At 40.6% G+C, this 22924-nt stretch overlaps 1 protein-coding gene across 7 annotated transcripts in view; it reads right to left on the minus strand.

The window, feature by feature from the left end:
* Positions 1-22924, minus strand: part of LOC140733573 (putative Polycomb group protein ASXL2) — a 195953-nt gene that overhangs the window by 87500 nt on the left and 85529 nt on the right. For all 7 annotated transcript variants that reach the window (XM_073057103.1, XM_073057100.1, XM_073057098.1 and 4 more), the window contains 2 exons: positions 5850-5958; positions 2184-2295 (listed from right to left, as the gene is read on the minus strand). In XM_073057103.1, the coding sequence (XP_072913204.1) occupies positions 2184-2295; positions 5850-5927 (190 nt within the window). In that variant the 5' untranslated portion in view covers positions 5928-5958. The remainder of the gene's footprint in view (positions 1-2183; positions 2296-5849; positions 5959-22924) is intronic.

A 22924-nucleotide genomic window follows, 5' to 3' on the forward strand; every position in this document is an offset into this window, starting at 1 on the left:
CCCCTTAAAATACAACTACTATAACACACATACAATATAGAGCATCCTGAGCAGCTGCATCACTGCCTGGTTAGGAAATTGCACCATCTCGGATCCCAAGACCCTGCAGCGGATAGTGAGGTCAGCTGAGAAGATCATCGGGGTCTCTTTTCCTGCCATCACGGACATTTACACTACACACTGCAACCACAAAGGAAACTGCATTATGAAGGACCCCATGCACCCCTCATACAATCTCTTCTCCCTCTTGCCATCTGGGAAAAGGCTCCGAAGCATTTGGGCTCTCACAGCCAGACTATGTAACAGTTTCTTCCCCAGACTCCTCAATACCCGAAGCCTGGACTGACACCTTGCCCTATTGTCCTGTTATTATTTAATGTAATGCCTGCACTGTTTTTGTGCACTTTATGCAGTCCAGTGTAGGTCTGTAGTCTAGTGTAGCTTTCCCTGTGTTGTTGTTGTTTTCTTTACATAGTGTAGTCTAGTTTTTGTACTGTGTCATGTAACACCATGGTCCTGAAAAACGTTGTCTCATTTTTACTATGCACTGTACCAGCAGTTATGGTCGACTTGACTTGATATCACAAATGGCTCAATATTACGTCCTGCAAAGCACATGAAATCGAGTTACTTTCAAGGTGCAACACAATTGCGAACTGCAGTTACTTTAAGACCTGCACATCAGAAGTGCTTGAAAACTATCCACTGTCTAAATTTGGATTTTTCTCTTAGCTGATATGGACTCCTATCATCAGTTTGCATACTTTAAAATATACACCACAAAGTACTGAATATGGACTCACCAAGCACTGAACCCACGGATGGCTCATTAATAAAAGGTTACATATTCAATTATTTTTGTCTCAGATAGTTATAACAGGTGTAGAAAAAAGGAAATTTAAATAAAGGCTCAATGTAATACTGGCTAATTATAAACAAGTTTCATCTTGTGTGGCAGGAAAATGCAAGTACTAAAAATGTTTCCATGACTATCAATTATCTCAATTTTGCCAACCACCAATCCTTTGTGGAATAAGTTCTGAATGAAATGCATATATTTGACTCTGTCCATTGTGTCACCTTAGTGCAATGATTTTTCACTATTTAACTAATTTGTCAACTACAAATTTAATTAGGTTACTCAATAGATCAGCACAGCCAAAAATTCTAATGATTCTCATACGAACATGCAAGTGTTCCTCTGGTAAATAACTTGTAAATATACCATCTGTGCATAGCAAGCAAATGGGCATGTCAGATATATTAATGGTCATTCACCAAGCAGATGGTTATTTTTGAAATAGATCTGTTATTCATCATTTCCAATAAAAACTGGCCAAAACTCTAAGATGGGCCATCTACCCTTTATCAAAAATATAAGCTGAAATCCAAATTAATTATAAAATGATCAAATAATTGGGTGCATCGGAAAATCTGACACCATTTATCCCTTTCCAGCCATTTTTCTTCTTTTAACATATAATTAAGTTTTCAAAACACAAAATTATCAGCCAGGAATGAAATCAATTAAGTATGTAATGAATTTTGTGCTGATTTCATACAAGATTCTAACTCAGAAATGCTAACCCACATAATTGCTAATAAAATACAGTATAAAGAATATTGCAAGCATACATTCATGTTTAGGTCAAAGTACATTTGCAACAGAAAATGTAGAATTACCACTGTGCTTGGAGAACTTCTGAGCAAGGAAGAGCCGAATAGAAATACATTCTTTAGAGTCAAGCTTCATACTGAACCATGTACAAAGACTGTTGTAGCATTAAAGTCCCCAGGGAGGGACAAGAATGGACTTTATCATTGCTGTCCATTAATGTAGTACACACTCCATTGTTTTGCCCAGCACTCGTATGTTCCCTTTGTAGGTTTTCCCATTGGGAAATGGATGGAGGATTCTAAAATTTCAATATTACTTGGCATGTGAGCATCAAACATGAACACTATCATTTCCTCCGGTTGGCTGAAGGTACACAATATGCCTGTACCCTAGATTGAATTGACAGTTGCCTGCTGTGAAAATCTGAGCATATTTTTAGCTGGGATAAAACGGGATCCAAATTACTGAAGCTCAGTCCTAACTAAACAACTCTGACCAGATCAAGAAGGGGAACTAAACATGTGTGGAGGCCACAAAATGATCTTTTCTTCTAAATTTCACCTACTTTTTTTCTTTTCCTTTTTCTCGTTGCTCTCTATGCTCTGCGAGTCTGATTGGCCATCACTGCTGTCTTCCCACATCTCGGATAGATCCTTCATTTCATCTGAGACATCCTTCTGTGCAGCAAAAAGGAAAAGCAATGTTACTGCATTCTAAAGTCCTGTCATTACAATGGGTAGACATTGCTTGATCTAGCTCACAGTGCACACTCACAACCCCAAACCCCAACAAAACTTTCCTGCAGTTGCACTTTTTTGCATAACTGAGGATTAATCATCCTCTGGGCCTCACTGAAGCTCTTGACCCAAAGGTGAAGCAGTCCATGAGCATTGACAAAGCCTTCATCCTCAGAGTACCCTCACAGTCTACTAACAATCTGCTGCTATCAACAGCCTTTGAACACTTCCTACATGTCTCTCATCTTGGACATTTAAAAAAGAAACCAAAACTACCTATTTTAAAAATCATTCAGTAAATTAAAGTAATAAAATTACTCAAATGAATCATTGTGAAAATCAGAAAACATTCTAAGTACTCAGCAGGTCAACAGTATCTTCAAGTCAAGTTTATTGTCATTTTAGTATATACTTGTATATAATGTATACAACTGTTTAATGTACACAGAAATGAGACAATGCTTCTCCGAACCGGGGTGTAAAGCACAGTAATGCACATAACACACGATAATTTATGAAGGTAAGGATAAAATATACAGATGAATCACACATAAATAACAAACTATAGTGCATTAACTTTAAATATTGGAAGGTACGGAACAGATTAACCAGAGACTCTTTGAATACAATGCAGCAGGGAGTTCAGAAGCCAAATGGCCTGGGGAAAGAAACTGTTTTCCATCCTATCATTCTTGTTTTTATTCCTCATAGTCTCCTGCCTGATGGTAGAAAGTCAATGAGGATGCTGGATGGATGGGTGGGATCCTTATTAACACTACGTACGCAGTGCGCCTGATGAATACCCAATGGATGGTAGGAAGACCCCTATGATCCTCTCAGCTGTTCTCACAATCCTTCGCAGGGAATTCTGGTCTAATATTTGGCAGCTCCCATACCAGATGGGGATGAGACTTGTCAGCACGCGCTCAATGGTTCTCCTGTAGAACGCAGTTAAGATGGGGGTTGGAAGTCTTGCTTGCCTTAATGTCCTTAGGAATCTTCTTCATGGAGACAAACAGTTCACTCTGTTTATCCTTTGCAGATGACGTCTGACAGTATTTCTAACATTTCTTTATTTCAGAGTTCTGGTGCATGACATTTTGTTTCAGGATCACTTAGAACATTTAAGAGCAAGAAGCTAATCATAAGCATCAATCATAACCACTTATTTCCACTCTACTTTTCAATCAGCGTTAGCAACTCCCTTCAAGCAAATGGGTCAGGCGATATGTATAGCAGCCATCTCTGGCACAATGATTGGGGTGATTACGAAGTGGCATCCAGCCCTTCAGCTTGGAGGCTCAACCCCAGATGGAGTGTTGAGTCCAGCAGTCGAGAGGGAAGTCAGATGCATAACATCCAAATGCACCGGCACTGGACTTCCAGGTTGTTCTCACCCTTCTTGCTGAAAGATGCAGCAACTCGGGAAGTCAGGAATGAACTAGCAGTTCTTCCCTGGCCTACGAACTGCAAGTCAGCACATTCCAACCCAATACCGCACAGGTCACCTACTGAAAATCTATCTCAATAGACTGCTACAATCAGCAAAATCCCTCGGGACTTTTGTTCTGCTACAACCAGTTCAGCACAAGTCTTGTTTAAGCTAACAAGCTATAAATGGAGATTCTGAAAACTCACCCTGGATGGCATGACAACAGGACTGACTCATTATAGTACTGATGAAAGGAGAGTTGAATTAAGGATTTGTCAACCTGAAAAAAAGAGAAGCCCATTGTGGACTTCAAGACCACAGCAAGTAAAAATGACTGACGAAGGGTCTCGGCTTGAAATGTCGACTTTTTATCCCCATCTATACATTCTGCCTGACCTTCTGAGCTCCTCCAGCACACTGTGTGCCTTGCTCTAGATTTCCAACATCTGCAGTACCTCTTGTGTCGAAGTAAAAATGACTAACTTTTCAGAATTTTCCATTATTGCACCGACACTAGTCAAATGTTACCTGTTCAGAGACCATATCTCTGTATATATTTGGTTAATAATCAGTTCCATTTATGAACTTCAGAATAGATTAAATTGTTGTCAGCTGCTTTTCATTTTTGTCTATTCATTTATGTATATATTGTTGACTAGTCTCCAATTACTATCGGTCAAGGATCAATAACCAAGGCTGTCAAAATAATTGGATAATGTTCAAATATGAATTTAAATAGAAAATTCAGATGTATTTAAACACATAAAAATACACTTGTGGATGAGCCATCTCCTCACCATATCTGACCGTGTGGATGCAGTATAATACAATGCACATTTCATCACTGCTTCATCTGAATTATTCTGCAGCACAGCTCCATATTGTTTTCAAGTTGCTATTTGATTTCCCACATTAATCAGTGCAAGTACAGTAACACAGGACAAACTTAATGCACAGCAAAGTTTCTGATGTCAAGTCCTGTTCTCAGTCTTGTGCCACTCATAAGTTGTGGTAGACGTCACTTAGCCTTGAATCTAATGTCAGAATGACCTGCATTCCATAATGCTGTCAAATGGCACATAGAAGGCGGCAGAACATGGGCACAAACTTCATTCTCAATGGAAAATTTTAATGCTGTTTTAGTGAAATTGATGTTTCAGTATTATTAGTGTTAAAGAGGGATAACACGCAAATGAAAACCATCGATGCTGCCTGGCCTGCTGAGTTCCTTCAGCATTTTTTGTGTGTTGCTTAGATTTCCAGCATCTGCAGATTTTCTCTTGTTTGTAAATCAAAACCATTGACAATTTGTGCTCATCCAGTGAATGAAATTGCTGTTTCACATTATTCAGGAGTTTAGGTTTCACATGCCGCTCATAAATCTAACATATCTTGGCCCTTCCTTCCATTTCAGGATCAGATTCAGTTTTGTTATTACTGGCATATTTCATGAAATTTGTTGTTTTGCAGCAGCAGTATGGTGCAATACATAAAAAATTATGCCAAAATCAGAAATATATAAAGAAGTTGTGCAAAAAGAGGGAAAAGAGGCAGCATTCATGGACCATTCAGAAATCTGATGGTAATAATAATAGGGCGATTCCTGGTTAGTGGGGGCTTAAAGATGGATGTTGCTTTTTTGAGGTATCGCCTTTTGAAGACATCCTTGATGGTGCAGAGGCACAGTCACACACGACTGTTATAAATTCCGTGAGATGTTTCAGCTAATTCCTGGACGGTTAGAATGCCCAACACAAAAACACTTCCAAACCTGGACTACTTCTCATAATCAAAAGGTTGCAAGAAACTGAAGAACTGTGCTGATGACAAAGGGTTGTTCTTCTTACGATGAACAAAGATAATACTGGCATAGATTTAAGCAAATTTATTCTCAGTGATACTACATCAGACCAGAGACTGCTCAATGTAAAAATGCTTGACTCACTTGCTTTACCATTAATCACCAATAAATGCAATCAAACAGATAAACTAGTTTTACAGTAGATTAGAAACAATCGATTCATCTCTGAAGAAAGGAGTCATTTTTCTAAACAGCACTCACCTTTAGGGTGTAGACTCCCATGCGACCAGGTACTTTATAGAAAATACCTTCTTCTCCTCTAGAATTAGTGTGAAGCATAGCATTCAAGCAAGCCAATGGAGAGGTGCCACTAGGAATAAAATAGAAACATCAATCAACGCTTGATTAAAGATACACAGACCATTTATTAGTCAAGATTTTATTATTAAACTACTTTGAAGTGTTTCAAAAACTAAATTTCAACAAGGTGCCAATGCTACTTTAATGACTTGTTCTTCAGCCAGAACCTGACTATTTTTCTTAACAACGCTATTAAAATCTTCTGTATAATCAGAGCACAGTTAGAAATGTACATTGCCTTGAAGGGTGCAACCAATGAAAATTCATCTTTATAAGTTTGGAGAATTGTTTGAAGTCCTGCCAGTTTCTTTTTGATTCCAGCAGAAGGAAAACATGTGATGATACTGTATCAAAATGGCTTTAATATCTCAATCAGAACCTAAGTTCTGGAGAGTTCAGTTAAAGAGAATCTGCCATAAAAATTTTCACTGAATGGAATGATTCTCCATAGGTTATATCCAATGCATTAACTGGCTTAATTAATTTACACCAAATCCATTAGTAACTTTTCTGCAAATTGAATACAAGAAGGATCCATGTTTTGCATTCAAGACTTTGTTAGTGAGTTAATCTCCAACATTCACAGTGCTGCTGCTGATATCTATGGAAGCATATTTGTTGGGTCTAATAAGTGTTTCCTGTTGGAAATGCGAGGCTCCAACACAAGGTTCCTTGTATTAGACCAGTATATTGCTGTAACAATCATTCCAAACTTGGTTACCAGCTGACTCATCTTTTCCTGGTCAATTTCCATCAAAAGCTATTATCTTCCCTTTACAATCATTTTCTTTCTGGTGGAACTCTTACACAGCCTTACCTCTTCTGCCTCTTTCAACACACAAAACTAACAAACTTCATATAGAAATTCTTCATTCCGCTGACTTCTTTTGTGCATTCCTGTCCTACAATCACTCATTGAAAGTTGTCCTCTAGCTTTGGAATTCCCTCTTTAAAATTGGGACCCTTCCTCCGTCTCCTCTTGTTAAAACCTGCTAAATAACATACCTGTGAAACAACCTGAAATACTTTGCTATGTTCTCAGTGGTGAATAAAGGTAGCCAGCAACTTAAAAAAATAACCTTCTTGATCACGTTATGCTCACACATCCTAACATCTTCAATGATTTGATATCTGTTTCTGACTGATCACATCTGTTGTACTGAATTACATTAATTGCAAGTTGCTCTCTTGCATCATTCAGGACAATATTAGAACATTTTCTGGACAGTTGCCAGAGTCTATGATTGCGAAGGAGCTTCTAGATACAAAAGTGGTCTGGCAGGAACAAACTTAGCAAAATTTTCATCTCCCTTTTGATTGGTTCATTACTATTAAAGAATTCAATGAATTTGTTTCAATTCTAATGATAGGTTTACAAGATGACTAACAATGCATCTATATTCACGCCTTCATGGAAATGCTGTATGCTTGCAGAATTTTCTACTTCATTTCCAATTTCTACCATTTTCCCTTTATTTTGTGTTTGTTTTTGGAGACTGTTGTATTGGACTGGTCAGCCAATGTATCCGTGCCGATAAAGAAGCTGAGCATATTTAATAACAAACAAAATATGTCAGGTACTACAAATCTGAAATAAGACAAAAAGTGTGGCTGTTCTAATTAAAAATTATCAGCCAGGAACAGTGGCTCTGCTGTTCTCTCTCTACAGGTGCTATCCATACAGAATATTCTACCAAGTTTTGTTTTACACCTCAAAAGCAACTATGTAGGTTATGGCGACCGTGAGTTTCTAAATCAATGAACAGTCAACTTTTGTTCGCAGTACAACATCCTGTTGGGTGTGTTTGGCTTTTGCTTTTAGCTGTACTTTGTTATTCAATGGGTCGACCTTAAAAAAATGGAATACAATTAGTCATGTTGGCACAGGCTGCAGTCAAATTTTTTCCATTCTCTTTTAATACAGGGGAGGAATAATCAGCAGATAAACTATGATGTTTTCATGTTATGCTGCTAGGTTATATTGAAATATTATCTTTTGACGTCAATTGCTGGCAACCTGGATTGTACTTCCAGCACTTTCTACTTTTATAATTTTCCTCTCCACTTTTTATTCTACCACCTTTTAATTGCCTCTTCGATTTTTGGACAGAACTTCAACTGGGTGTCACACCATCATTTCCCAGATGCTGCTTGCAGGAATGGGGTCTTAAGTGACCCAGTTATAGCTTATCTGCGTCCATACTTGACAGCAAATTCAGTTTTCTTCTTGATCTTTAACTGTTTCTTAAAAACAAAGAAAAATGGAAGGCGATTCAGCCCAATGACTAGATATCAATGCAAATGCTCCTGCAGCCTCCACATCAATAATAACCTTCTCCTTTGCTTGCTTGTTGAGATATTCTTTCAGTAAGTAAGACTTTAGTCCACTATTCTGGGGAAAGATTTCTTCTTCAGTTACTCTCTGATCTTTTCGTGCCATCTTACATTGATGGTCACAACAAGTGGAAATATCTTTCTTCACCCCTTTAAGAGACCTGCTACATGAATCTTCATCCTCCTCTTTTCAAAAGAATAAGGACCATAAAAGATACAAAACTGGGCTGAGAAGTGGGAAATGGAGTCTAACCAGAAAAGATTGAAGCACTTCACTTTGAAAAGCTAAATCTAAAGGCAGAATACAGGGTTAACGGCAGGATATTTAGCAGTTTGGAGGAACAGAGGGTCCTTGGGGTCCAGATCCATAGATCCCTCAAAGTTGCTGAGCAAGTTGACAGGGTTATTAAGAAGGCCTATGGTGTGTTGGGCTTCATTCGTTGGGGAATCGAGCTGTAGGGCTGCTAGGTAATGTTACAGCTCTACAAAACCTTGGTTAGACTGCATTTGGAATGTTGACTTCAGTTCTGATCACCTCATTATAGGATGAATGTCGAAGCTACAAGGAGGGTGCAAAGAAGATATATCAGGGTGCTGCCTGGATTGGAGAGCGTGATTTATAAGCACAGGTTAAGCAAGCTAGGGCTTTTATCTTTGTAGGAAAGAAGGATGAGAAGTGACTTGTAGAGGTGAACAAGGTGACAAGAGGCATAAATTGTGTGGATGGCTGGAGACCATTTTTCCAAGGCGGAAATTGCTAATATGAGGGGTGAGGGGCATAATTTTAATGTGAGCAGAAGAAAGTATGGGGGGGGGGGGTCATCAAAAAAAAGAGTAGTGCATATGTGTAATGGCCTGTCAAGGGTGATGGTAGAGGCAAATACATTTACGGACATTTAAGAAACTCTTAGATTGGCAGTGGACAAAAAAAAATGGAGGATTGTGTCGAAGGGAAAGGTTAGATTGATATGAGAATGGGTGGAAAGGTTGGCATAACATCCCGGGCTGAAATGCCTGCATCGTTCTATGTTTGACATAAACTGTTCCCCCTTCCCTCACACCCCTGTCATCATCCCTGTTAATTTTACACCTTTCCAGTACCTCCATATCTTGTATTTTTATACAGAAGTGGGCACAGCACTGGTAACACATAAGCTTGGTGTAGGTCTGGCACACTACTATACTCTTTTGGAATAATTCCAGGTGTTTGGCTTGCATTTTCTCTTTCCTGCCCCATTAATCTGCACAGCTATTGTGTTGCACTTCAAGAGTCCTTTGTTCATCTTCTTAAGTGAATTTCTTAATTCCCAAGTAATATGAGATCTCTGCATTTTATTTATAAATACACAATGCTTGGCAGGTCATTGAATTTAATTTGCCAGTTGTATGCCCAATCTTCAATTTATTAATGTCTCCTTTTAACATATGACGCCCTTCCTCAGCACTGACAATTACCCTAAACCTTCTACTTACAATTTTATGTCATTGTAATTTTAGAGATTACATTTTTAGCCGCAGTCTAAATCGTCACTATGAATAGTGAACAATAGAGGTTCTGTGGTAATACAAATGGAACTCCGTTCTCTATCCTCTGCCACTTAAACAAGCCATCCTTTATCCTTGCTTTCCTGAAGATAGCAATACATCTCGTCTATAACTTGTCTCAACTCCACACATGCTCTAACGTGATTCATTAAACTGTTATATGAGACATTGTTCAAAGAATAAATTACATCTGCTGCAATGCCTTTGTCTATTTCTTCTGTTACGTCATTACAAAAATAGTTTGAGAAAGTCTTTTGAATTCATGCTGGCTATTCATTATTAAACAATTAGCATTTAAACATTTTTCAAAGTCTGCTTTCATAGGAATCCAATTATCAACCTATGATTGTCACTCAGCTGACTAAACGATGGCAGCCTACCTATGTATCGGATACCTTTCAAAGTATTCTGTTAGTGATCTGCCAGTCCTTTGGTACAATGATCTAAGGTGTGTGCACGCACACATCTTTTGCTACTAGTACACAAAGGAATTTAAACTGCACATAACAGGTCATCACCCCCTGCCTCGATGGCACGTTAAGTATATTTCACAATCACATTTTTCACTTTCTGGTTTCTGATGCAGTTAGTGTTAACAACGTGGAGTTTGCGAAGATTTGTCTACAGATGTTAGAACTGACTTATTTATACTGTTTTTATTGAAGAAATGATTAATTACTTAAACTCCCAATACAGACTATCTTGCTAGCAAAAGTGCAGTCTCTGGTGAATAAGATCGATGATCTCAGACTGAGGGTGCTGAATCAGAGGGACATTAGGACTGTGTGTGCCCTTTGTTTCACGGAATCCTGGTTAACCCCTTCTGTCCCAAAAGCAGCCATTCGGATCGTTGGGTTTACTATACACCGTCAGGATAGATCTACAGAGTCTCTCAAAAGCAGAGGTGGAAGAGTATGCCTCATGATCAACTTTTCTTGGTGCACAAATATATCAGTGCTGTCCCAATTCTGCTCACCAGACCTGGAATATCTAGCAGTTAAGTGCCGTCCTTTCTACCTACCACAGGAGTTCTCCGGGGTCAATTTGGTAGCAGTATACATTCCACCTCAGGCTAATGTCAATCAGGCTTTAGATGATCTGAGTCGTGGGATCAACATGCACGCAACAGTGCATCCTAACTTCATTTATAACCTTCTCCTTTGCATCATTTCGGGAGATTTTAATCAGGCCAGTCTGAAAAAAATCACTAAGCAATTACTATCAATAGATCACTTGCAATAGATCACTTGTGAGAGTGCAGAGGAGATTTACTAGAATGCTACCTGGGTTTCAGCACCTAAATTACAGAGAAAGGTTGAACAAGTTAGGTCTTTATTCTTTGGAGCGTAGAAGGTTGAGGGGGGACTTGACAGAGATATTTAAAATTATGAGGGGGATAGATAGAGTTGACGTGGATAGTCTTTTTCCATTGAGAGTTGGGCAGATTCAAACAAGAGGACATGAGTTGAGAGTTAAGGGGCAAAAGTTTAGGGGCAACATGAGGGGGAACTTCTTTACTCAGAGAGTGGTAGCTGTGTGGAATGAGCTTCCAGTAGAAGTGGTAGAGGCAGGTTCGATATTATCAATTAAAAAAAAATTGGATAGGTATATGGACAGGAAAGGAATGGAGGGTTATGGGCTGAGTGCAAGTCGGTGGGACTAGGTGAGAGTAAGCGTTCGGCACGGACTAGAAGGGCGGAGATGGCCTGTTTCTGTGCAGTAATTGTTATAATACCAGAGGAAACAATGCACTGGGCCATTGCTGCACAACCATCAATGCCTACCGTGTTATTCCACACTCTCACTTCGGGAAGTCTGATCACCTGGCTGTACTTCTACTCCCTGAGTATAGGCAGAGACTGAAGATTGCAGCACCAGGAGTGAGGATCAAGAAGGTACGGACAAGGGAAACACAAGAGTGCCTACAGGAATGCTTTGAATTGGTGGACTGGACTGTATTCAGAGATTCATTTTCAAACCTGGATAAGTATGCTGCAGTTGTTACCGACTTCATTAAAACCTGTGTGGATGAGTGTGTGCCCACAAAGCCTTACTGCACATTCCCAAACCAAAAGCTGTGGATGAACCAGGAAGTACGTCATCTGCTGAAAGCTAGATCTGTGGCATTCAACTCTGACAATCCAGGCCTGTACCAGAAAACCAGGTATGATCTGCAGATGGCTATTTCAAGGGCAAAGAGACAATTTTGAACAAAGTTGGAGGTGGTATTAGATGCACGGCAACTCTGCCAGGGCTTGCAAGACATTATTTCCTACAAAGCAAAACCCAGTAGCATGAATGGCAGTGATGCTTCACTACCAGATGAACTCAATGCCTTCTATGCACACTTTGAAAGGGAGAACACAACTACAGCTGTGAAGATCCTTGCTGCACCTGATGACCCTGTGATCTCTGTCTCAGAGGCTGATGTTAGACTGTCTTTAAAGAGAGTGAACACTCGCAAGGCGGAGGGTCCCGATGGAGTACCTGGTAAGGTTCTGAAAACCTGTGCCAACCAACTAGTGGGAGTATTCAAGGACATTTTCAACCTCTCACTGCTATGGGCAGAAGTTCCCACTTGCCTCAAAAAGGCAACAATTACACCAGTGCCTAAGAAGAATAACGTGAGCTGCCTTAATGACTGCTGCCCGGTAGTACTCACACCAGCAGTGATGAAACGCTTTGAGAGGTTGATCATGACCAGACTGAACTCCTGTCTCAGCAAGGACCTGAACCCGTTGCAATTTGTGTATTGCCACAATAGGTCAATGGCAGATGCAATCTCAATGGCTCTCCACACAGCTTTGGACCATCTGGACAATACAAACACCTATGTCAGGATGCTGTTCCTCGACTATAGCTCAGCATTTAATACCGTCATTCCCACAATGCTGACTGAGAAGTTGCAGAACCTGGGCCTCTGTATCTCCCTCTGCAATTGGATTCTCGACTTCAAAACGGGAAGACTGCAATCTGTGTGGATTGGCGATAACATATCCTCCTCACTGATGATCAACACTGGTGCACCTCAGGGGTGTGTGCACAGCCCACTGCTCTACTCCTTATATACTCACGACTGTGTGGTTAAGTCTAGCTCAAATACCATCTATAAATTTGCTAACGATACTCATTGTTAGTAGAATCTCAGGTGGTGACAAGAGGGCGTACAGGAGTGAGATATGCCAACTAGTGGAGTGGTGCCGCAGCAACAACCTGGCACTCAGTGTCAGTAAGACGAAACAGCTGATGCGGACTTCAGGAAAGGTAAGGCGAAGGAACACATAACAATCCTCACAGAGTAATCAGAAGGAGGGAGGGAGAAAGGGAGGGAGAGAGGGAGAGAGAGAGAGGGACAGAGGGAGGGAGGGAGCACAGTTTCAAGTTCCTGGGTGTAAAGATCTCTGAGGGTCTAACCTGGTCCCAACATATTGACTTAGTTATAAAGAAGGCAAGACAGCGGCTAGACTTTATTAGGAGTTTGAAGAGATTTGTTATGTCAACAAATATACGCAATAACTTCTATAGATGCACCGTGGAGAGCATTCTTACAGGCTGCATCACTGTCTGATATTGGGGGGGGGGGGGGGGGCGGTGGAATTACTGCACAGGACCGAAAGAAGCTGCAGTGGGCTGTAAATTTAGTCAGCTCCATCTTGGGTACTAGCCTACAAAGTACCCAGAACATCTTCAAGGACTGTTGTCTCAGAAAGGCAGCGTCCACTAGTAAAGACCTCTAGCACCCGGGGCATGCCCTTTTCTTACTGTTACCATCAGGTCAGAGGTACAGAAACCTGAAGACACATTCTGCGATTCAGGAACAGCTTCTTCCCCTCTGCCATCCGATTCCTAAATGGACATTGAACTCTTGGACTTTGTAAAAAAAAAATTATAGTATTTCTGTTTTTTGTACGATTTTTAATCAATTCAATATACGTATACTGTATAAAGTATACTGAATAAGATTTACTTATTTATTATTTTTTCTTTTTTTCTTTTATATTATGTATTGTATTGAACTGCTGCTGCTAAGTTAACAAATTCCACGTCACATGCCGGTGATAAAAAACCCGATTCTGATTCACTATGTCAAATTCCAAAGAAGCAAAAGCCACGAAGCACTAAAGAACTGCTTGTTCATTTAAAAGGTAATGGCTTAATGAAACAGGAGGAACTGCTACACCGAAAGCTCATGAGGTCAGGAACATGAAATATTTATGTACAATACAGAAACTGGTGTTACTTGAGTGTATTGTCATATGGCATGAGGAAAAAAACCCTCATTGATATGTATTATTGTATTTCCTTTTCTAAGGCCTCCGTAGGTTAGAGTGGACCATGTATATTGCGTCCTAGCTGTCCAGATACAAAAGCCTGGGCAGTATGATACAGAGAGTGAGTGAACAAACTGGACTTGGTAGTTTATTACCCTTACAATAGCTTCAGGTTTACTTCCACTTAAAAATTCAGTGCGCACATGTTGTTGTCACTGGGCAAAAAATTGCACAGCACAAGATCTTTGCGCACACTGCTCATTACAAATTAGAGGGAACACAGCTTTGGCATTGCAATCAAATTATTAAGCTTTAAAGGGACTACTTTTATAATCCTTTGAGCAGGTTCATCTTAAAAAAAAATGCTGCAAGTGAATCTATCTGAAACAGTTTCATCTTCTTTAGAGGATAAGTAATTTAATAGATTTATATTATATATATATATATACAGCTGCAACATTTCTAATCTCATCTTTTGACGTCACTCGCATATTATCTATTTCATCTGAAACAACCAATGTAATTATCATTTGTAGCTGCATTCAATACACCCAACTGTGCTGTTCCCATCCTAACTCTGGCTTTACCTCCTTTTCCCTCTTCTCTGAATTGGGTTTACCACTAACATAAGTTGTGAAATTTGTTGTTTTGCAGCAGCAGTAATACAATGCAAAACGTAGAAATCAGTTACAAACAAACAAATCAATAAAAGAGGAATAGCAAGGGAGTGCTGTGGACCATTTGGAAATGTGATGGAGAGGGGAAGAAGCTGATCCCAACAGGTTGAGTGTGGGTCTTCCTGTACTTCCAATCCCGATGGTAGCAATGAGAAGAGGGGATGCCCTGGATGTTGCGGGTCCTGAATAATGAATGCTGCCTCTTGGAAATATACTCAAGGGTGGGGAGGCTTATGCCTGTAATGGAGCTGGCCGAGTCCTCAACCCTCTGGATCCTTCACACTGGAGCTTCCATAGTAGGTGGTGATGCAACTAGTTGGAATACAATCCACCATACACCTGTAAAAAAAAATTCAAGAGTCTTTGGTAAGATACTAAAGCTCCTAAAGTTCCTAATGAAGTACAGCCATCGGCATGCCTTTTCTGCAACTGCATTAATGTGGTGGGTGCTGTACAGATCCTCTGAAATGTCGACACCTGTGAACTTGAAGCTGCTCACCCTTTCCACTTGATGAAGGCTGGTCTGTGTTCTCCCAACTTCCCCATCCTTGGTCACACTGATGTTGAGTGTGAGGCTGTGACACACAAAATCCCTCATTATGATCTTGCACCTGTCTCTTTGCACTTCACTTTCTCTGTAGCTGTTGTGCTTTCATCCCATTTTGTTACTGTTTAACGCTGTAGTACCTCAGTGCGCTGAGTAATAATTTGATCAGTATTAGAACACAACCAGGAGAAAATCTGCAGATGCTGGAAATTGTGTGCATGTGGTATGTAAGACAAGGTCTTCACTGTACATGTGAGGAGGAGATGTTATTACTGATCCACATGGCTGTGGTCTCCGGATAAGATTCCTGTTACGGGGGGGGGGGGGGGGGTACAGGAACCCGGGTTTTTAAGCAAGTTTAAAGATTTGCGCCCTCAGTCTTACTTTCCTTTAAGCTTCAACATTTCTTCTTTTTCCTCTTTCAATCTCTCATCCAATCTCTGTTTAAGATGGTGCTGGTGAAGTACGGCGACGACTTGCAGAGAGCAAACAAAAAAATTACTGTACTTATCAGAATTCTTCTCCAATAAGATCACTGCCATCAATAGCCTGTAAATTCCCTTTTGGAGTTGAGCTTTTGAACGACCTGTACAACCTGGTATTTTTGCAGCGTGAACTGAAGTCTCCAAGGTGCAAGACAGTTGCAGTGGGGCATGTATGGGCCAAATCAAGGCGGCAGGGTCAGGGCCCAAGAGCAGGGAATGAGCCGATGTTTTGCCATTGCTGGAGCATACTGAGAGACAATTTGATGTAGCAGAATGGAGGTGAGTTGAGTGGAGGTGATACAGAGTCAAGGGCCCGAGAGCAGGGAAGGACTCAAGCTTCGAACAGTTTAAGTGGTGGGTGAATTGGAAAGGTCAGATATGAGCTGGATTGAGGCAACAGGCCTCAGGCCTGAGAGCGCATAGAAGCCGCAGGGCCCAAGTCCAAGATCGAGGAACAACCCGAGATCTGGACGACAGTATCACCAGGGTGTCAGGGCCAGAGGCGAGGCATGGGCCAGTTCAACTCATTGATACACGAAGTTTACTCGTCTTTGCACCAAACTGAGGTGGTAGCTTGCAACTAATGGGCTCCTGGATCAGCAGCAGTGATGACCAGCTTCATGGCTATGGATTCACTTTTGTGAACTTCAGTTAATGTTTGCACAATTTGTTTCTTTTTCTCCACCTTGACAGTCTTTTTTAAATAGATTCTATTGTTTGTTTTGTAGCTGCCTGAAGGGGACAAATCTCAAGGTTGTATATCGTATACATCAATAATACATGTACTTCATATTTAGCTCTGTCATTCTTTCTGCTCCTTTCCTGTCTTCCATAATCCCTCATGTTTATTAGCTGTTCGACTGATTATTTTTGTACAAAATCTACATGTTCTGGACTTTATTGAAGACGGTTTTGCATTTTTCATTCCCATTTAATATGTTGCCAATATTGTTGTCAATTTCATTTTCCAAAAATCTTTTCTAAGCCCCTCAAAAATGTTTTCCCAGTCATGAGATCTTAAGACAGAGGAGCAGATATCATCTTAAATGTGATGTGGCCACTAACTGATCCACTCCTATCTTAATTCTGCTTTCTGTCTGATTTATTACTCTACTCATGACATTCAGGAGCATTTTTCTGCTTTTTACATATTGAGTAGAAAATACTCCGGCAGACACTGCAAGAACTCAATTCCCTCATCCTATTAACTTCATCTTCCAGCTAAGTAATCGGCGTTTGAATCCCTCTATGATTGATTCTCAGTGCTTTTCATAGTTTTTCCAAATACCTCTTTACCTCTCGACAAACAGGTACATTGCAGACTCTTCCAACTAAACGCAATTGATCCTATCCCCACATGGCTTCTGTTCTATTGAATGGATCAAGCAACACACACAAAATGCTGGTGGAACGCAGCAGGCCAGGCAGCATCTATAGGAAGAAGCACTGTCGACGTTTCGGGCCGAGACCTGAATGGATGCTGCATTTCCAGCATCTGCAGATTTCCTTGTGTTTGCTATTGTATGGATGGCTGTCCCGTATTTCTGACAGAAAGTGCAACTCCACCCACAACAGTTCCTCTCTCTTTAATAAACAGAGCATGTGTTAAATTCCTAGTCCTGACTTTGTCTACAGCTCTATTACAATGGGGGCACCTAGATCCTTGAGTGTATTATTACCTCCAGTTCCCAATTCCATTGTGGATGCTGTATTTTTATCACAGAAACAACTCATTTCAATAGCAAGCACTCTCACATTGATCTTTAACCATTTATTTACAACCTAATTCACTCCCTGGCACTCTTATTTTGGTTGCCAGCAAGCTCTATTTCAAGCAACACACACAAAATGCTGGAGGAACTCAGCAGGTTAGGCAGCATCTATGGAGAAAAAGTACAGTCAATTTCTTGAACTTCCGGTAGTGGCAACCCCCAACATCACCCCCTCCCCGTGCCGCCCTTGCCTTCACCAATCCCCTTCCCTTTTCCATCTCTCACCTTTTCTCCTTGCCTACCCATCGCCTCCCTCTGGTGCTCCTCCGCCCCTTTTTCCTTCTTCCCTGGCCTTCTATCCCCACCTATAAGACTCCCCCTTCTCTTTCACCAATCAGCTTCCCAGCTATTGACTTCATCCCTCCCCCTCCCGATTTCACCTAGTGTTTCTCTCTCCCCTCCCCCCCACCTTTTAACTCTACTCTTTTTTTTCCAGTCCTGCTGAAGGGTTTTGGCCCAAAGCGTCAACTGTACTTTTTTCCATAGATACTGCCTAGCCTGCTGAGTTCCTCCAGTACTTTGTGTGTATGTGTGTTGCTCGGATTTCCAGCATCTGCAGATTCTCTCGTTTGCTCTATTTCATTTACACTTCCATCAGTATCTTTTCTAATGGGCTTGTTATGTCTCTCCTGAATTGAATTATTTTATTTCTAACTGCGAGATCTCACTGCTTACTCATGGGTTCACAGCTGTTGTTGATTGCTCATTATCATATTGTTATGCAATTAGCTTTCGTCATCTGGTCAGCCATTTTATATCCTTATACATTTCTTTTAGTAGTTAGAAGCACTTGTTAGAAGCCAAAGGAATTTCAATTAATACTTGAATCTACATTTCAGGAAAACGCTGAGAAGTACTGTCTTTTCATGCCAGTTCCTTGCGTACTGTAACACGTTGGTGAATAATAAAAAGCCTTCATCGACAGCTACGCTGAGACTGGAGTTATCTATCTGTCTAGCTTAAGGAAATGGAAGACTCTTGACCGGGGGCTTGTGTGAGAGAACAGGCTTGAAGTAAAGGGAACAGGAATTGATGATGTTGTTCTGAAGGTTGACAAATGACCTCCTTCCATGGGGTAAAAGTATCATTAAATGTTACTTGGGGGAAAGGGATGGAAACAGAAGGAAGATATGCATGTGCAATTATGAATAAAGCAGGTGGTGCCTCTACTTCCTTAGCAGTTTGCAAAGATTCGGCATGACAACTAAAATTTTGACCAACTTCTATAGATGTGTGCCGAACAGTATATTGACTGGCTGCATCACAGCCTGGTATAGAAACACCCATACCCTTGAATAGAAAATCCAAGAAAAAGTAGTGGGTGTGGCACAGTACATCACGGGTAATGCTCTCCCCACCATTAAGCACATCTACATGAAGCATTCTCACAAGGTAGCATCCATCATCAGGGAGCGCCACCACCGAGGCCACGCTCTCTTCTCACTGCTGCCATCAGCAAGAAGGTACAGGAGCCTCAGCACCCACACCATCAGGTTCAGGAACAGTTATTACTCCTCAACCATCCAATCAAAGGGGTTAACTTCACTTGCCCCCATCACTGAACTGTTCCCACAACCTATAAACTCTCTCTGAAGGACTATTCATCTCATGCTCTCTATATTTATTGCCTATTTATTATTTTGCTTTCTTTTTATTTTTGCAGTTTATTGTCTTTTGCACACTGGTTGTCCACCCTGTTGGTGTAGTCATTCATTGATTCTATTATGATTATTGGATTTATTGAGTCTGCAAGAAACTGAATCTCAGGATTGTATATGGCTATAAAAATTTGATAATAAATCTCTTTTGAACTTTGACATGGTTATTACAATAGTGTCGTAACTCTTACATGGAAAATCTGAAATTACAATAAATTCTGCTCCTTTGAATATTTCCAAATTGATGAAGGTTTCAAACCGTGCATTCTATTCAGTCCTTCAAACGAATTGTTATTTGTGTATCACAAGCTTCCATTTCCAAGATGCTCTGTTCAAATAAGAAGCCATAAAAATATTGTACATAAAGAGATGAAAAACCTATTATTACTGTTCAACCTACTTGAGTACTTCCAGCATTTTCTGTTTTTGCTGCTCAGAGTCTGTGCAATCTCTCATGTTATGAATCATATGGAATTTAAAAACCATGGTGCACACATGTACAAACGCAATTTCATTACCAGATCACACTATGATCACAGTTTTCAAGCCTGCATCTGTATACACACAGATTTGCCTTTGCTATCAACAAACCAAAATGATATTGGAACCAGAAGTACAGTTTTGTGACACAGCAGTTTGTACTGTCATCTCAAATTTCCAGGATCCAGATTCATCCTGGCCTAAGGTGCTATCCATGTGGGTTGTGACTTTTCTCCCCATTATTACATTGGCTTTCTACAGGTGCCCTGGCCTCCCATATCCAACAGTCGTACTGCTAGGTTACTTCTGTAAATTACATAAACCCCAAGTGTAAGATAGAAACTGGACCTATTTCACTAGGTAACACCTGCCCTTGTCCTCATCTACTTCTGGCCCCATCCTGGAATTGTCTGTTGTTCCCACAATGTCCTCATCAGTTACCTATAAACCCATGAAACTGAGAAGCAGTCAATTATGGCGATAAAATTGATCCTCTATCTCTTAATGTATTCTGCCTACTTTTTCTCTAATCATTTAATGATCTTTTAATTTATTGAGATGCAATGCAGAGTAGGCCCCACTGGCTCTTCGAGCCCAGCAACTCCTGATTTAACCTTGGCCTAATCACGAGACAATGTACAATGATCTATTAACCTACCAACTGGTACATCTTTCGACTGTGGGAGGAAACTGGTACACCCGGAGGAAAGCCACACAGTCACAGGGAGAATGTACAAACTCCTTACAGGCAGTGACGGGAATAATTGATAGATAGATAGATAGATAGATACTTTATTCATCCCCATGGGGAAATTCAAACTTTTTTTCCAATGTCCCATGCACTTGTTGTAACAAAACTAATTACATACAATACTTAACTCAGTAAAAAAATATGATATGCATCTAAATCACTATCTCAAAAAGCATTAATAATAGCTTTTAAAAAGTTCATAAGTCCTGGCGGTAGAATTGTAAAGCCTAATGGCATTGGGGAGTATTGACCTCTTCATCCTGTCTGAGGAGCATTGCATCGATAGTAACCTGTCGCTGAAACTGCTTCTCTGTCTCTGGATGGTGCTATGTAGAGGATGTTCAGAGTTTTCCATAATTGACCGTAGCCTACTCAGCGCCCTTCGCTCAGCTACCGATGTTAAACTCTCCAGTACTTTGCCCACGACAGAGCCCGCCTTCCTTACCAGTTTATTAAGACGTGAGGCGTCCCTCTTCTTAATGCTTCCTCCCCAACACGCCACCACAAAGAAGAGGGCGCTCTCCACAACTGACCTATAGAACATCTTCAGCATCTCACTACAGACATTGAATGACGCCAACCTTCTAAGGAAGTACAGTCGACTCTGTGCCTTCCTGCACAAGGCATCTGTGTTGGCAGTCCAGTCTAGCTTCTCGTCTAACTGTACTCCCAGATACTTGTAGGTCTTAACCTGCTCCACACATTCTCCATTAATGATCACTGGCTACATATGAGGCCTAGATCTCCTAAAGTCCACCACCATCTCCTTGGTCTTGGTGATATTGAGACGCAGGTAGTTTGAGTTGCACCATATCACAAAGTCCTGTATCAGTTTCCTATACTCCTCCTCCTGTCCATTCCTGACACACCCCACTATGGCCGTGTCATCAGCGAACTTCTGCACATGGCAGGACTCTGAGTTATATTGGAAGTCTGATGTGTACAGGGTGAACAGGACCGGAGAGAGTACGGTTCCCTGTGGCGCTCCTGTGCTGCTGACCACTGTGTCAGACCTACAGTCTCCCAACCGCACATATTGAGGTCTATCTGTCAAGTAGTCCACTATCCAATCCACCATGTGAGAGTCTACTCCCATCTCCGTTAGTTTGTGCCTTAAGATCTTGGGCTGGATGGTGTTAAAGGCACTAGAGAAGTCAAGGAATGTAATCCTCACAGCACAACTGACCCCATCTAGGTGAGAGAGTGATTTGTGCAGCAAATACGTGAAAGTGAAGGGCAATTTTAAAAAGGAACTGATTTCAACTAGATAAAATAAACCTGTTTTTGTAAAATGTCTTTGACAACTTCAGAATGTTCTAGTATGCTTTTTAGGCAATAGTAGTATTCATGCAAGTGTGATCACTGTTTCACTGAGGTAAAAGCTGCAATGTTTATGAGAGAAGATAATCAAAAATAGGGCAAGGATCATATGGATCTAAACATAGACAAGGAGCCATGGAAGGAGCAACACGTCAAGAGCAGGTCAATGGAATAGGTGATCCTGGTCTTAACACCAATTGAAAGAAATCAGTATGGTTTTGGTTGATACTTCAGCATATTTGGTAAGCTATAGAAGAGAGTGAAGGTTTCCTCTTTTATTAATCTACATGCTTCACAGCCATTCACAATAAAACATTTAAATAAAAACACATTTTTAGGCTAATGCTACAAGCAATCAGTTGGCGAACTGTAAAGATGATGCTCTGGACTGCTCAACAGAAATTAAATATTACAAATTAAATGGGCCATTACTATTTATTCTACCACACTAATGTAGCTGAAATAATGGGCTGAATTATTATTATAGGTTTGGCAGCACGAGTGGAAGTCATACCAGTAAAGTGCCAGTATGCAAGTCTCCTTTCCCTCAGAGCTGCTGGAACTTGATAGTAAAACCTTATTAATACCTACAGCAACTCATGGTGGTGGCACATTCCATTTTCTCCATGATAATTCAACACGGGCAATAAAAGCTGATGACATACAGAATCCAAAATATTAATAATTATGCATGAAAATTTTAAACAGCTTTTGCAATGAAGTTGTGGGTCATCTTACTGAATCTTCAGAGTCATTAAGTAATACAGCACACAGCAACCCTTCGGCCCACCAGTACATGCTGACCATGGTGCCCACCAATCTAGTCCCAATTTCCAACGTTTGGCCCATATCTCTCTAAGCCCCACCTCTCAATGTATCTATCCAGGTGGTTTTTAAATAATTTTATTGTTTCTGTCTCAACCACTTGCACTGGCAGCTCATTCCGTTTATTCACCAGCTGCTGCACGCAAACCGTTGTCTCTCAGTTTCCTTTTAAATATTTTCCCACTCACTTAAACCTATGCCCTTTCATTCTGAACTACCCTACCCTGACAAAAGGACTTTTACATTCTACCTTATTTTTGCCTCTCATCATCTAAACGCAGGTTAGGGACAAGGGGATTGATACAGTGAGA

The sequence above is a fragment of the Hemitrygon akajei genome, chromosome 9 (assembly GCF_048418815.1).
Source record: "Hemitrygon akajei chromosome 9, sHemAka1.3, whole genome shotgun sequence".
NCBI classification, from domain to species: Eukaryota; Metazoa; Chordata; class Chondrichthyes; order Myliobatiformes; family Dasyatidae; genus Hemitrygon; species Hemitrygon akajei.